At 37.0% G+C, this 14,662-nt stretch overlaps 1 protein-coding gene across 1 annotated transcript; it reads right to left on the bottom strand.

Moving 5' to 3' along the window:
- Window positions 1-1,151: 1,151 nt before the first annotated feature.
- LOC123886101 (secreted RxLR effector protein 161-like) lies at window positions 1,152-1,782 on the bottom strand. The gene is made up of 2 exons (XM_045935441.1): window positions 1,563-1,782; window positions 1,152-1,501 (listed from the first exon to the last, which is right to left on the bottom strand). The coding sequence occupies exons 1-2, from the start codon at window positions 1,780-1,782 to the stop codon at window positions 1,152-1,154; spliced, it is 570 nt and encodes a 189-aa protein (XP_045791397.1).
- Window positions 1,783-14,662: the final 12,880 nt, after the last annotated feature.

The following is a 14,662-nucleotide window of genomic DNA, read 5'->3' as shown; positions in this document are numbered from 1 at the left end:
ACGTGAAATTGAAGCTTTACACAAAATTTGAACCATTCTTTCAATTCCCAACTTGTTCATGCAATACCTCTCAAACGGCGCCACCGACATCTCCGGAACTCGTAGAAAGGCAGAATTTGCTACGAAAATGCTTCAGACCTGTGTCCAGATTTTTCTGCATAATTTCAAGATCAGTACCCTAGATTCAAACACGTCCCCAAATTTCATTATTAATCCAAAAATTACAAAGTTGGTAGTTAAACGATGGAAATTTCGTCCATATTCCAAAACTTCAACAATCACTCAAATCAGAGTTACAGGTAAAAGATACGACTAACTTATGAAGGTGTGTCCATAAGAATTATGCAGAAAGTTTTCTTTGTTCAACTTCTTGTTTTATCAGCCACTACTCATATACCCAAAATCTTTTACTCCATTACACCTCACATGCAAGTACAAAATAGGAATGAAAGAATTTTGTGAAATCCCTAATTGAAAAGAATGGGACGGCCAAATAATTAATGGGAGGGAAATGTTGGTGTAAGTGAGGTCATGTTACTATTCATTCATTCATTCATTCATTCATTAACAAAGCCTTATATAGGCAAGGAATACAATACAAATGTATATTGGGCCCAACAACAAACCCTCCCTTAAGTTGATTATCACACAAGATATCAAATAATACTATCTTCAAAGGAGCCATTCCGGATGCGTCGTCGCTATTAGAGGATATTAAGTTTTTTTCTTGGTACGGTTTTCTCGTCGTTATGACCGTAATACTTGTATTCCATTTCCTAGTTGGTGTTTTTACCCGGTGTCTTGTTTTCAAAGTTCTTGACTTTTTGATGCCAATTGTAAGGGTTTGAGTACCCCATGTACTCCCTTATAATAATATTCTTTGCTTATCAAAAAAAAAAACTAATACAGTTGAGATTACACACACCTAACCCCTCCCTTAATTTGCAGAAAGTTTCAAGCTTTAAAGCTTTAGTCATAATGTTTGAGATCTATCACACCATCTTTGTTCAAGTCTCTAAGAAAGTGATATCCCACATCTATATGCTTTGATCTTCCGTGCATAATCGGATTTTTTGACAGCATAATTGTTATCACAGTATAGATAGTAGTACAACCAATTTGATCTTGCTTCAGTTATTTCAATATGCTTCTCAGACACATTCCTTGACACGCACATGATGCAGCGGCCACAAACTCTGGCTTAGTGGTTGACAGAGTGACAATAGGTTGTTTCTTCGAGGACTAAGAAATAACCCAGTACCCATGGTGAAAACATAGCCAGATGTGCTCTTCCTGTCATCATAGTCTCCAGCATAATTAGAATATGTCCAACCTACTAAATTCAATTTTTTTTCACTATTATTTTTATACAAGACTCCATAACTCATTGTGCACTTCAAGTATCTCAGAACTCTCTTGACCGCATCAATATGCATTTCTGTTGGTCTGTCCATATACCTTGCAGCAAGGCACATAGAAAATGTCATATTAGGTCTAGTTGCTAACAAATAAATCAAACCATCTAATCATTTGTTTGTAGCCAGTAGCATCAACAACCTTACCTCTTTCATCCTTCACAAGCTTGCACCCTGGCACAATTGGACTGCAAACTTCATTGCAATCTCCCATACCAAACATGCTGAGGATTTCATATGCATATTTCTGTTGATGTATGAAAATCCCTTGTTGAGTTTGATTCACCTCAACACCCAAGAAGTCCTTCATTTTGCCTAGATCAATCATGGCAAATTTCTCCTTCATAGAACTTTCAAATTCTCCCATCATTTGACTATCAATTCCAGTGTAGATGAGATCATCTACATACAAACTTACAATAAGAATTTGTCCTTTTCTCCATACGTGACAAATAGTGTGTGTTCATAAGAGCACTTCATGAACTTTTCAACATCAAAATAAGACTCTTTCTTACCAAGCCCATGGTGCTTGCTTCAACCATATAAAGCCTTATTATGTTTGTAAACCTAGTTTTTATCTCCTACTTCAAATCCCAATGGCTGATTCACATACACATTTTCAAGCAATTCTCCATGTAGAAAAGCACTCTTGACATCTAATTGGAAAACACTCTTTGATGCAGCTAGTGACAGGGTGGTCCTTATAGTGTCCCACCTAGCCATATGAGCAAACACTTCACTAAAATCAACACCATGGCTATGCGCATATCCCTTTGCAACAAGCCTGACTTTGTGCTTTTCAATTTTGCCTTTTTCATTGTACTTTGTCTTAAAAATTCATTTCACTCTAATGGGTTTTACCCCTTTTGGAAGATAAGTTAATTCCCAAGTATCATTCTTTTTTATTGACTCAATTTTTGACTCCATTGCTTTCCTCCACATACCATGCTTGATAGCTTCATCATAGGAATCAGGGTTTTCATTAGAGCTAAATGGGGAAAAGTGCTACATCATATCAGGTTCTTCTTCAATATTAGTGACATAATCTTTAAGACAGTCAAGTGGTTGCCTTGTTCTAGGCGGTAGCTCATCAGTACTGTCATTATCATTATCTAAGTCTTCACTTAAATCTTTTTCAACTTCTTCGGTATAGTTCTGATGGACTATTCGCAAGTGTACGAATTCGCCACGTAGTAATAAAAATATCGATCCACAGGGATTGTGTGACTAAACGAGTCTAATAGTGTTCATAAACATCATGCAATAATAAAACATAAATTGGGGGTTTGTTTGAGTGATTAATTGGTAGAAAAACGTGCTTTGTAATAAGTGGAAAAGCGAGGTAGAATCATCGGAATCACCTAGTCTATAGCTAAATCACATGCAATCTACCGTATCATATGAATTTACTCAAGTGTTCACAACTGGATCAACAAATTAGTGAATCGCAATCTCTTGTCAAAATCCACTCTATTTGTTGTCGATACTCCCCCGATCTCTCGGGTGGAAGCTACCTACAACGAATGATATGAAAGCGCGTCGATCGTTCGCTACACTCTATGTTTCAATCTCTCGACCGGAAACACTCGAGTGCTCAATGCAATTCAGTTCAGAAATTAAACCAATATTCTCATACGTGACTTAACTCAAAATCATTATAACACTAATGAAGGATTATAAAACATTAAGTGAAGAATTGCATTAAGTAAACACTATGAAATAGAGTAAATTCTTACAATAGAGCAGATTACATTAGATCCATCTACATCCTAAGCTATCCTAGATCCTACCTCCACAAGGAGTTTAGCTCCTCATGTTGCTTCGATCGCGTCCTAGCTTCAACTTCATGGCTTGAGAATCCATGCTATTGAGGAGCTTGAAAGCTATCCTATGAAGGTCGATCTGGATCCAACTGTGAAAGCTCCAAAACCAGAAAGTAGATGAAATGTAGCAGATTTTCCAACCCAGATCCAGAAAACTGACTTTTCTATATATACTGATTGCAACCACGCTGCGCGTCAGATCTACCACGCTGCGCGTGGTTGCTGAAATTAACCCTATGCTGCGCGTGAGATGGGCTACGCCCCCAGCGTAGTGCAATTTTCTCCTTCACGTCGCGCGTGATAGATCTCACGCCCCGCGTGACTAAGTCAGTGAGCAAGTCTTCTCAGGTCAGAGTTTCACGCCGCGCGTGGACAGTCCCCACGCTGCGCGTGATCAAAGCTGGTTTTTGGTCTCTCTGTGATAAGCATCACGCTGCGCGTGATGGACCACGCCCCCAGCGTAGTGCAAAACTGTATTTTTCTGCATAATTTCCTGCTTTCTTGTATTCCAAGTAACCATACTTCCGAGTTGATTTCTCTTGATTTTATTGCTTAAAACACTCTAAAATGAGTCTAATGTCCCTCAAATAAGCATGGATTAGAGAGTGTGACGATCCGTCATCACAACCCCAAACTTAAACCTTTCCTTGTCCTCAAGGAAACAACTTTTACCTCAAGCTTTTGTGTCAAGACTTTGGCATTCTCCTTAGATTCACTCGAATCATACATACGTGAGAATCACCTGATGATCAATGATCCACCTGCAAACAATGCTCAATTGCACAATCGTTCCCGCAAGGCATTTTCAAGTAATTCACACTTTTCAACCAAGGCTCTATGATTTCATCACAATACTCACATACACTCTTCAATTATGGTAATTCACTCAAATCAACACATCAATGCAAGTCGACAATAATTTTGCAAGTAGTCTAAGAATTCATTCGGTCACTTTGTGCACACACTTTAGAGGTCTTTTAGGGTTATAACGTGGCTTGGCTAGGGTGGATGGTGACTTTTTGGGATAAGTAGTAGGAAAACTTGGAGTTAGATCCCCCTAAGGTCAAAATTTTCATAAACCAAACCCCTTTTTCTTTTGAACTATAGTGGACTAGAGAACTTTTTTCAATTCATCAAATAAAGTTTTGTAATTCTTTTGAATTCAAGGCTATCACTTCTTTTTGTACTTCTTTTCTATATATATTTTTTCATTCATCTTTTTTTTTTTTTTTTTTCTTCTTTCTTTCTCATGACTAAAGCCTTGCAATTTTTGAAATTTTTCAATCAAAACTTTTTATATGTTCTCTAGTACCCTCACCCCAAACTTTATTTGTTGCTAATTCCAAAGAGCAACCCCAAACTTAGTGGTGAGCAATGCGCATCAACCACTAATTAGGTGCCTAACCTCCAAGAAAGTCATTCCTTTTTTACATCACAAATTTCTTAAAGTTTTTGCAAAATAACATTTTCTTTTTCAGCTCAAATTGGGTAAGCAAAAGATATATATATATATATATATATATATATATATATATATATATATATATATATATATATATATATATATATATATATATATATATAGGGGAGGGATCAAATTACACCGGTGTAACATTTTAGTAATGTTACACCGCTCAATAACGCTTTAACGAATACAAATTTTACAAAATCCACCGTTGGATTGACAACTTATATCGTATAGATCATCTATGTTGAATTGTATAAAAATCTAAAATCGTTTGATATGTTTTTGAGATAGATCAAGATTAACGATATTCAATAAAAACACATAAACCATTAATCTTCATCGGTCTCAATAACATATCAAACGATTTTAGATTTTTGTAAAATTTAACATGGATGATCTATACGATAATAGCTTTCAATCCAACGGTGAATTTTGTAAAATTTGTATTCGTTACAGCGTTATTGAGCGGTGTAACATTACTCAAATGTTACACCGGTGTAATTTGATCCCTCCCCATATATATATATATATATATATATATATATATATATATATATATATATATATATATATATATGTAAGGGTGGATAGAAAAGCTCAAAGGTACCAAGGAACATGCCTCGTGTGTGCTACAAAAGTACCAATCAAATAAAAAGACGACAAGCAAAATCGAGAGACAATACATGAGTGGATATCACACATAGAAGAATGAGAAGTGTTTGGCTCAATACCTCACGGTTGGGCCGAATCAAAGAGCCGGTCAAAAAGTGTTTCACGGTTGAGAATATTGATTTAATGTCTGAACTGAATTGCATTGAGCACTCGAGTGTTTCCGGTCGAGAGATTGAAACATAGAGTGTAGCGAACGATCGACGCGCTTTCATATCATTCGTTGTAGGTAGCTTCCACCCGAGAGATCGGGGGAGTATCGACAACGAATAGAGTGGATTTTGACAAGAGATTGTGATTCACTAATTTGTTGATCTAGTTGTGAACACTTGAGTAAATTCGTATGATACGGTAGATTGCATGTGATTTAGCTATAGACTAGGTGATTCCGATGATTCTACCTCGCTTTTTCACTTATTACAAAGCACGTTTTTCTACCAATTAATCACTCAAACAAACCCCCAAATTATGTTTTATTATTGCATGATGTTTATGAACACTGTTAGACTCGTTTAATCATACAATCCCTGTGGATCGATATTTTTATTACTACGTGGTATTTCGTTCACTTGCGAAAAATTATCATCAAGTTTTTGGCGCCGTTGCCGGGGATTGTGATTGATTCGACAAGGCAATAGTGTTTATATTTTCTGTGTTTTCTTTGATTTTTCTGTTTTTACATTTTTCTGTCGAGAGCGTTCTACTTGTTTGTATCCTTGTGCATGCAGAGAACAGGTCCAATTGAGCGACCAGAAACACTTTTTGACCGGCTCTTTGATTCGGCCCAACCGTGAGGTATTGAGCCAAACACTTCTCATTCTTCTATGTGTGATATCCACTCATGTATTGTCTCTCGATTTTGCTTGTCGTCTTTTTATTTGATTGGTACTTTTGTAGCACACACGAGGCATGTTCCTTGGTACCTTTGAGCTTTTCTATCCACCCTTACATATATATATATATATATATATATATATATATATATATATATATATATATATATATATATATATATATATATATATATATATATATATATATATATATATATATATATATATCTTTTGCTTACCCAATTTGAGCTGAAAAAGAAAACGTTATTTTGCAAAAACCTTAAGAAATTTGTGATGTAAAAAAGGAATGACTTTCTTGGAGGTTAGACACCTAATTAGTGGTTGATGCGCATTGCTCACCACTAAGTTTGGAGTTGCTCTTTGGAATTAGCAACAAATAAAGTTTGGGGTGAGGGTACTAGAGAACATATAAAAAGTTTTGATTGAAAAATTTCAAAAATTGCAAGGCTTTAGTCATGAGAAAGAAAGAAGAAAAAAAAAAAAAAAAAAAAAAGATGAATGAAAAAATATATATAGAAAAGAAGTACAAAAAGAAGTGATAGCCTTGAATTCAAAAGAATTACAAAACTTTATTTGATGAATTGAAAAAAGTTCTCTAGTCCACTATAGTTCAAAAGAAAAAGGGGTTTGGTTTATGAAAATTTTGACCTTAGGGGGATCTAACTCCAAGTTTTCCTACTACTTATCCCAAAAAGTCACCATCCACCCTAGCCAAGCCACGTTATAACCCTAAAAGACCTCTAAAGTGTGTGCACAAAGTGAACCGAATGAATTCTTAGACTACTTGCAAAATTATTGTTGACTTGCATTGATATGTTGATTTGAGTGAATTACCATAATTGAAGAGTGTATGTGAGTATTGTGATGAAATCATAGAGCCTTGGTTGAAAAGTGTGAATTACTTGAAAATGCCTTGCGGGAACGATTGTGCAATTGAGCATTGTTTGCAGGTGGATCATTGATCATCAGGTGATTCTCACGTATGTATGATTCGAGTGAATCTAAGGAGAATGCCAAAGTCTTGACACAAAAGCTTGAGGTAAAAGTTGTTTCCTTGAGGACAAAGAAAGGTTTAAGTTTGGGGTTGTGATGACGGATCGTCACACTCTCTAATCCATGCTTATTTGAGGGACATTAGACTCATTTTAGAGGGTTTTAAGCAATAAAATCAAGAGAAATCAACTCGGAAGCAAGGTTACTTGGAATACAAGAAAGCAGGAAATTATGCAGAAAAATAGAGTTTTGCACTACGCTGGGGCGTGGTCCATCACGCACAGCGTGATGCTTATCACAGAGAGACCAAAAACCAGCTTTGATCACGCGCAGCGTGGGGACTGTCCACGCGCGGCGTGAAACTCTGACCTGAGAAGACTTGCTCACTGACTTAGTCACTGACTTAAAACCCTCTAAAATGAGTGTAATGTCCCTCAAATAAGCATGGATTAGAGAGTGTGACGATCCGTCATCAAGTTCTATTTTTTTTTCGGATACTCCATTTTTTTGTGGAGAATAAGAAGATTGTATCTTTATACCTTGCGAGCTACAAAGTTCATTAAAAGAGACTTATGTGAATTCTCCTCCCCTATCACTTCTAAGACATTGAATGGCACAATTTGATTCTTTCTCAACTAGGGATTTGAATTTTTTGAAAATATCAAATGCTTGAGATTTTTCTTAAGAAATAAATCCAACACTAGTACAAAAAAGAGTTTTAACCTCTGTCGGAAATGAGTTTTCACGTCGGTTTGGCACGTTGTGGTAAGTTTACACATTTCACGTCGGTTTCATTTATAACCGAAGTCAAATATAAATATAAATTTCTTTTATTAATAACAAATGGGGTATTCCACGTCGGTTACGTGATACACTCGACGTGGAATGTCTATATTTCACAACTGTTGTTCGTTTTAACTGACGTGAAATATATTACTTTTTTAAAAAAAGAATCATTTTTTTGCTGCTGCTATACAAAAATCAAAATCACTCCAAAATCATACATTTATATTAAGAATAATGATATAACTCATAATTCATACATTACAATCCATAACTAATAAGAAAATCATGTAATTACAATCCATATAATATATTAATATGATAAATGACTTTGGAATATTGCATGTGTGATAACTTACCAACTATGGTAATTAACAATGTCTTGATTGTTAAGACCCTTCATAATCCAAACATCTTCGTCACTCACACATTGCCCCAAATCAATAGAAGCAATAAAAGGACTTTTCCAATGGCCTTTATAAGCCAACCAATTAATCGTTCCACTCACACATTGCCCCAATTCCTCAACAATGACAATATCAAAAAAGACAGGAAGGCTTTTCCATGAATTGGTACCTAGAGTATGAAGAAAAGTACAATTGTTCTCCTTATATACTTTATAAACAATCACAACCTTGTAATTATCATATCCGAATCCATGCATTCTGTTGGTGGTATTCTAGAGGTGGTATATTATAAACTATATTGTTGCAGAATATAGAGTAAGAAAATATTGTTTTTGGGGCTGAATATTTATGTATTTTTCTTATATCAAATGCATCTCATACACATGAATATATATAGCATGAGTAGTGATAGTTACAACTATCAAAGAGTCACCACTACTAGGTGCTTAATCAATGATTAAACACTCCACTAAGTGCTTTCACTAATAACAATGACAATTCACTCATGTAACTCTTCACTTACATTAGATAATTTCCACTACTTTATCATATTCCACCAACATAAAATCAAATCAGCACATTAACTAACATACTCCCCCTTAATGTGCTCCTCTTTAACTCCCATTGCTTCTCCAAGTTGCCGAAATCTTCCTCTTGGTAGTGCTTTAGTAAAGATGTCTGCAAGCTGCTCTTGTGAACTGCAGAAAATCAACTGCACATCTCCTTCTTCAATCACACTTCGAATGAAGTGATGCTTTATATTAATGTGTCTGGTCCGGCTATGAAAAACGGGATTCATTGCCATGGTAATAGCTGATTTGTTGTCACAATGAAGCTGGAGACTTCCCTCTTGCTTCTCTCCAATGTCTTCCAATATTCTTCTCAACCAAAATGATTGTTGTGTAGCCAAACCAGCTGCTAAATACTCAGCTTCAGTTGAAGATTGCGCCACAATATCTTGCTTCTTCGAGCACCAAGAGATCACACCTGAACCAAGGTTGAATACATAACCTGAAGTGCTCTTCATATCATCAACACATCCAGCCCAATCACTATCACAGTAGCCTTTAGCTTAAAGTTTAGAATCTGTTGGTGGTATTCTAGACAGGGGCGGAGCCCTTCATGGGCTGGACAGGGCCATGGCCCGCCCCAGAATATTTTTTTTTTTTTTCATAGGTATACTATTTAGCAGCAGTTGTAACCCCCCGCTTAATAGTCTGTGTAGTTTGTTGTATTTTGTTTTGCGGGGGTTTCAAACCATAAAATCCAGGATTCTTTAACAGGTTTTCATTTTGCGGGGGTTTTTAACCCCCGCTATTTGTACGTCCCAGAATTCAAATGATTCAAATATACTTTTTAATTTATTTTTTTAAGCATCCCTTCTAATGTTTTATTGTTTAATAATTTATAGATGTCTTAAAATGTGTAATTTATTTTGTCGAAGTATTCAAGTATATTTTTTTGGAGAAAAAAGTACTCAAATTTTTTATTTAAAATAGAGTTTGTGCATAAAAATTCATGTTTCATCAATCTTTTGTTAAAAAAATTTAAATTTTTGTTAGAGAGATGCATATAATATTATAAACATAAATACAAAAACTAATTAAAAAGTATGAAGTTTACACATTTGACATAAAATATATTTCATAATATATTTTTAAAATTTATTTAATAAACATGTTAATGGTCCACCTTTTAACTATTTTTGAGATATTCATACTAGACAGACTCTCAATATGATATGTCTTTTTTTTTTAGTAATTTCTTTTGCATATTCGATTTATATTTGTAGCGGCCCGCCCCAATTTTTCGGGCTAGCTCCGCCACTGATTCTAGAGGTGGTATATTATAAACTATATTGTTGCAGAATATAGAATAAGAAAATATTGTTTTTGAGGCTGAATTATTCATGTATTTTTCTTATGTCAAATGCATCTCATACACATGAATATATATAGCATGAGTAGTGATGGTTACAACTATCAAAGGGTCACCACTACTAGGTGCTTAATCAATGATTAAACACTCCACTAAGCACTAAGTGCTTTCACTAATAACAATGACAATTCACTCATGTAACTTTTCATTTACATTAGATAATTTCCACTACTTTATCATATTCCACTAACATAAAATCAAATCATCACATTAACTAACACATTCACATACAGCCTCGCCGCTCACCAAGAGAGGGCAATTCCTTGAATCTTGTTAGAAATAATATAAAACCATTAATGTGGCCATATCCTAACAACTTAAGCTTTTGGGATAATTGGTTATCTGACATGGTATCAGAGTCTCTATGACTAAGTGGTCTAGAGTTCGATCCCCGCTCCCATCACTTTCTAATTAAAAAGGGGAATTTAAGCATATGGTAGGTGGGCCTATGCATTATCCACGCTTTAAGCCCAAATACGGGCGTGTTAGAAATAAAATAAAACTATTAATGTGGCCATATCCTAACAGTTTATGCTTTTGAGATAATCGGTTATCTCACAAATCTTCTAATTTTATCAGCAAGACAGAGGACGCCATTGCAAGATCCAACGAAGAGAACATAAATGTTCTCAGAAAACTTGATCTGGGTGATGTTAGTAGTAGAACTTAGCATCGGGATCGATTTGATACATATTCTGCTATTAAATCGAGCCACTAATTTTACACAAATGTAAGTTGCACTTTTGCAGATTTCTGCAAAGGAAAATTATCAGAATGATATATTATTTACTAGCTTTCAATATTTTAATCATTTTTGCAGATTTTTAATAAGGAAAATGATCAAAATGTAATTTGGTTCAATTCAGCAATTTCAATCATGAGTATCAACCACTTCAATGGTTTAGCAAAAAGAGTAAAACTCAAACCTATGAAGCAGCTAAAGGAGCAGTGTTGAATATTGCCTTGAAATAATGGAAAAATCAGAAAATCATATTTTGGTAGATTCTGCCTGCTCACGCCCAGGCGTGGGAGCTGGCGCCCAGGCGTGAAAAACTGGGCTGAACACTGCCTGCTCACGCCCAGGCGTGGGAGGCTGCGCCCAGGCGTAGTGTCTGCGGGCCTATATATATGTTATGTGTTTTCTGACTTTTTTAAGGTGATTTTAGGGTTTCTAAAGCCAACAAAAGACTAGGGTTTATTAGAGAACTTCTCTTGGGCATACACTAGGGTTGGGGATTGATTCATCACCTTGTAAACACTTATTGATTGAATCTCTTGGTCACGGGGATAGATTCGGGAAAAGGGTAGAATTTAGGATCAAGGCTAAATTCTTGCAACTCTTGTATTGAATCTTTGTAATCAAGCTTTTCATTGATAGTGGAACGGAGAGTGGCTCTCTCCCCCAGAGTAGGTCGGTTTTAACTGAACTGGGTAAACATTTGCTTCGTGTTCTTTACAGTTTTATCGTTTATCTTTTGATTTGTGATTATTATTGCCGATCTCATTATTTGATTGCTTAATCGTTATTTGCTCCACACATCAATTATTTTATTGGTGTGATTCAATCCGAATTCACAACAATTGGCGCCCACCGTGGGGCAACGGATCAAACGAATTAAGTATCATGGGTTCTAAATGGGAGATTGAGAAGTTCACCGGTAAAAATGACTTCGGTTTGTGGAAGGTGAAGGTACGGGCAATATTAACACAACAAAAGTGTGTTGAAGCGTTGTTTGGCATATCGAATATGCCAAATACTCTCTCGAACGCAGAAAAGAGCGAGATGAATGATAAGGCTTTGAGTGTCATTATCTTGTGCCTCGCGGATAATGTGTTGAGGGAAGTAGCTAAAGAAAAAACTGGGCGGCTATGTGGACCAAGCTGGATGCGTTGTATATGACGAAGTCTTTGGCACATAAGCAGTGTTTGAAAGAACGGTTGTTTTTCTTTCGAATGGTGGAGAACAAGCCTGTGGTGGAGCAACTTTCGGAGTTCAACAAGATCATTGACGACTTGGCGAACATTGACGTGAATTTGGAAGACGAGGACAAGGCCTTTCATTTGTTGTGTGCTTTACCCAAGTCACTTGAAAATCTCAAGGATGCGTTGCTTTATGGCAAAGAAGGTACTATCACATTGGATGAAGTTCAATCGGCTTTGAGGACCAAGGAGTTGACAAAGTTGAGAGACTTGAGGGTTGATGATAGTGCAGAAGGGTTAAATGTGATGAGGGATAGAAGTGAGAACGACGGTAGAGGAAAGGGGAAGAAATATGGTTCCATGTCTAGGCCAAAGGGTGATAGTGGTGGCAAGTTCAAATGCTTCCATTGTCAAGAACCGGGTCACATCAAGAAGGACTGTCCTCAGAGAAGGGGCAGTGGTAGTTCGTCAGTTCATGTTGCCGTTGATGAGGAGGAAGGCTATGAGAGTGCGGGAGCACTCATAGTCACCAGTTGACACCCATAGTTTGTTGATCAGCCTGGAGAGGCAGTGGTAATAATACTCAACATCAGCCTGGAGAGGCAGTGATAATAATACTCAACATCATCCTGGAGAGGCGGTGGAATATAATACTCGGGATTACGTTTGAAACAACAACTTTATTATTGTGAGAATGCGGATGTGCTAGTGTGGTGAAGTTGGGAATCAATGGAGTTGAAGTCATGGACTTTGGATGCTCTGATCACATGTGTTTTGAGGAAGGATTACTTTGAAGCCCTAGAGCTAGTTGAAGGTGGAGTTTGTTCATCTTGGTGACGGGAAAGCTTATAAGGTTCAAGGTATGGTTGAATTTCTTTCACACAATGCGAGGTATTGTTCTTGAACTTTGTTACTAGTTGTGATTCTCATGGTGTGGATAAGTTGTGAAACTTCGGTTGGTTGTTAGTGACATTGGTTGGTTTTAGTTGTACTAGTGAAATGAAGTTTACTAGGTGGTGGAACTAAACCGGGAAGTGTTGGAGACTAACAATGACTTGATGTTTGTTTCGGAGTAGTTGAAAAGTGTTACGTTACAAGGTGGAGGACATAGTGGATATACCGGTTTGAGGCTTTGGTGGAGGAAACTCGGTTTGAGGTGGAGGTACATCAAAGTGGTATGGCTATGGAGACCTTGTGTGGAAGCAACGGTGATCAAGCTTGGTAACTTGTTAGACTGCGGGAGGTAGTTGGACACAAGGAGATTTTGACGTTGCAGCTTGTGAAACCACCTAAAAATTCCAAGGTTGGTTGGAGGCAAGCAAATCTTCAAGAGTACGGAAAGATACAATCCGGGGGTTTGAAGATGGTACGGTGTAGCTTGTGGGTTGTCCTAAAAATCCAAGGGCAATTGGAGGCAAGCATTTTTCGGGAGTACGGAGAGGTAGACTCCGGGGGCCGAATAGGGTGGTGTAAACTTGGAGAGAGCAGCACGATGGTTGATGAGAAGTCGGCATCACCATTGATTTAAAGGCAAGGTGGAGAATTGTTGAATATTGCCTTGAAATAATGTAAAAATCAGAAAATCATGTTTTGGTAGATTCTGCCTGCTCACGCCCAGGCGTGGGAGCTAGCGCCCAGGCGTGAAAAACTGGGCTGAACACTGCCTGCTCACGCCCAGGCTTGGGAGGCTGCGCCCAGGCGTAGTGTCTGCGGGCCTATATATATGTTATGCGTTTTCTGACTTTTTTAAGGTGATTTTAGGGTTTCTAAAGCCAACAAAAGACTAGGGTTTATTAGAGAACTTCTCTTGGGCATACACTAGGGTTGGGGATTCATTCATCACCTTGTAAACACTTATTGATTGAATCTCTTGGTCACGGGGAGAGATTCGGGAAAAGGGTAGAATTTAGGATCAAGGCTAAATTCTTGCAACTCTTGTAATGAAACTTTGTAATCAAGCTTTTCATTGATAGTGGAACGGAGAGTGGCTCTCTCCCCCAGAGTAGGTCGGTTTTGACTGAACTGGGTAAACATTTGCTTCGTGTTCTTTACAGTTTTATCGTTTATCTTTTGATTTGTGATTATTATTGCCGATCTCATTATTTGATTGCTTAATCGTTATTTGCTCCACACATCAATTATTTTATTGGTGTGATTCAATCCGAATTCACAACAAGCAGGAAGAAGATTTCACAGCCATGAAAGAACCGCATCCTAAGCCACTTGAAGCTTGAAAAACAACACCAGCGCATAATGCGGAAGCCACTGTAGCATTAACCGCATGTCCACCGAGCTTAAGCACGGCATAAACACCAACTGCAGAACAGCGAGCATCATCAGCTGCAACAACTCCGACTTCTGATTTAATAACATTTCTCTCATTGGCTATTTT

This window comes from Trifolium pratense, linkage group LG5 (genome assembly GCF_020283565.1).
Source record: "Trifolium pratense cultivar HEN17-A07 linkage group LG5, ARS_RC_1.1, whole genome shotgun sequence".
Classification (NCBI taxonomy): domain Eukaryota; kingdom Viridiplantae; phylum Streptophyta; class Magnoliopsida; order Fabales; family Fabaceae; genus Trifolium; species Trifolium pratense.
This window is presented reverse-complemented; position numbering and strand designations above follow the sequence as displayed.

Coding starts and splice junctions, on each gene's coding strand:
- LOC123886101 (XM_045935441.1), bottom strand. CDS start 1,782: ATGGGAGAATTTGAAAGTTCTATGAAGGAGAAATTTGCCATGATTGAT. Junction 1,502..1,562: donor GCTTGTGAAGGATGAAAGAG/GTAAGGTTGTTG, acceptor TTTATTTGTTAG/CAACTAGACCTAATATGACA.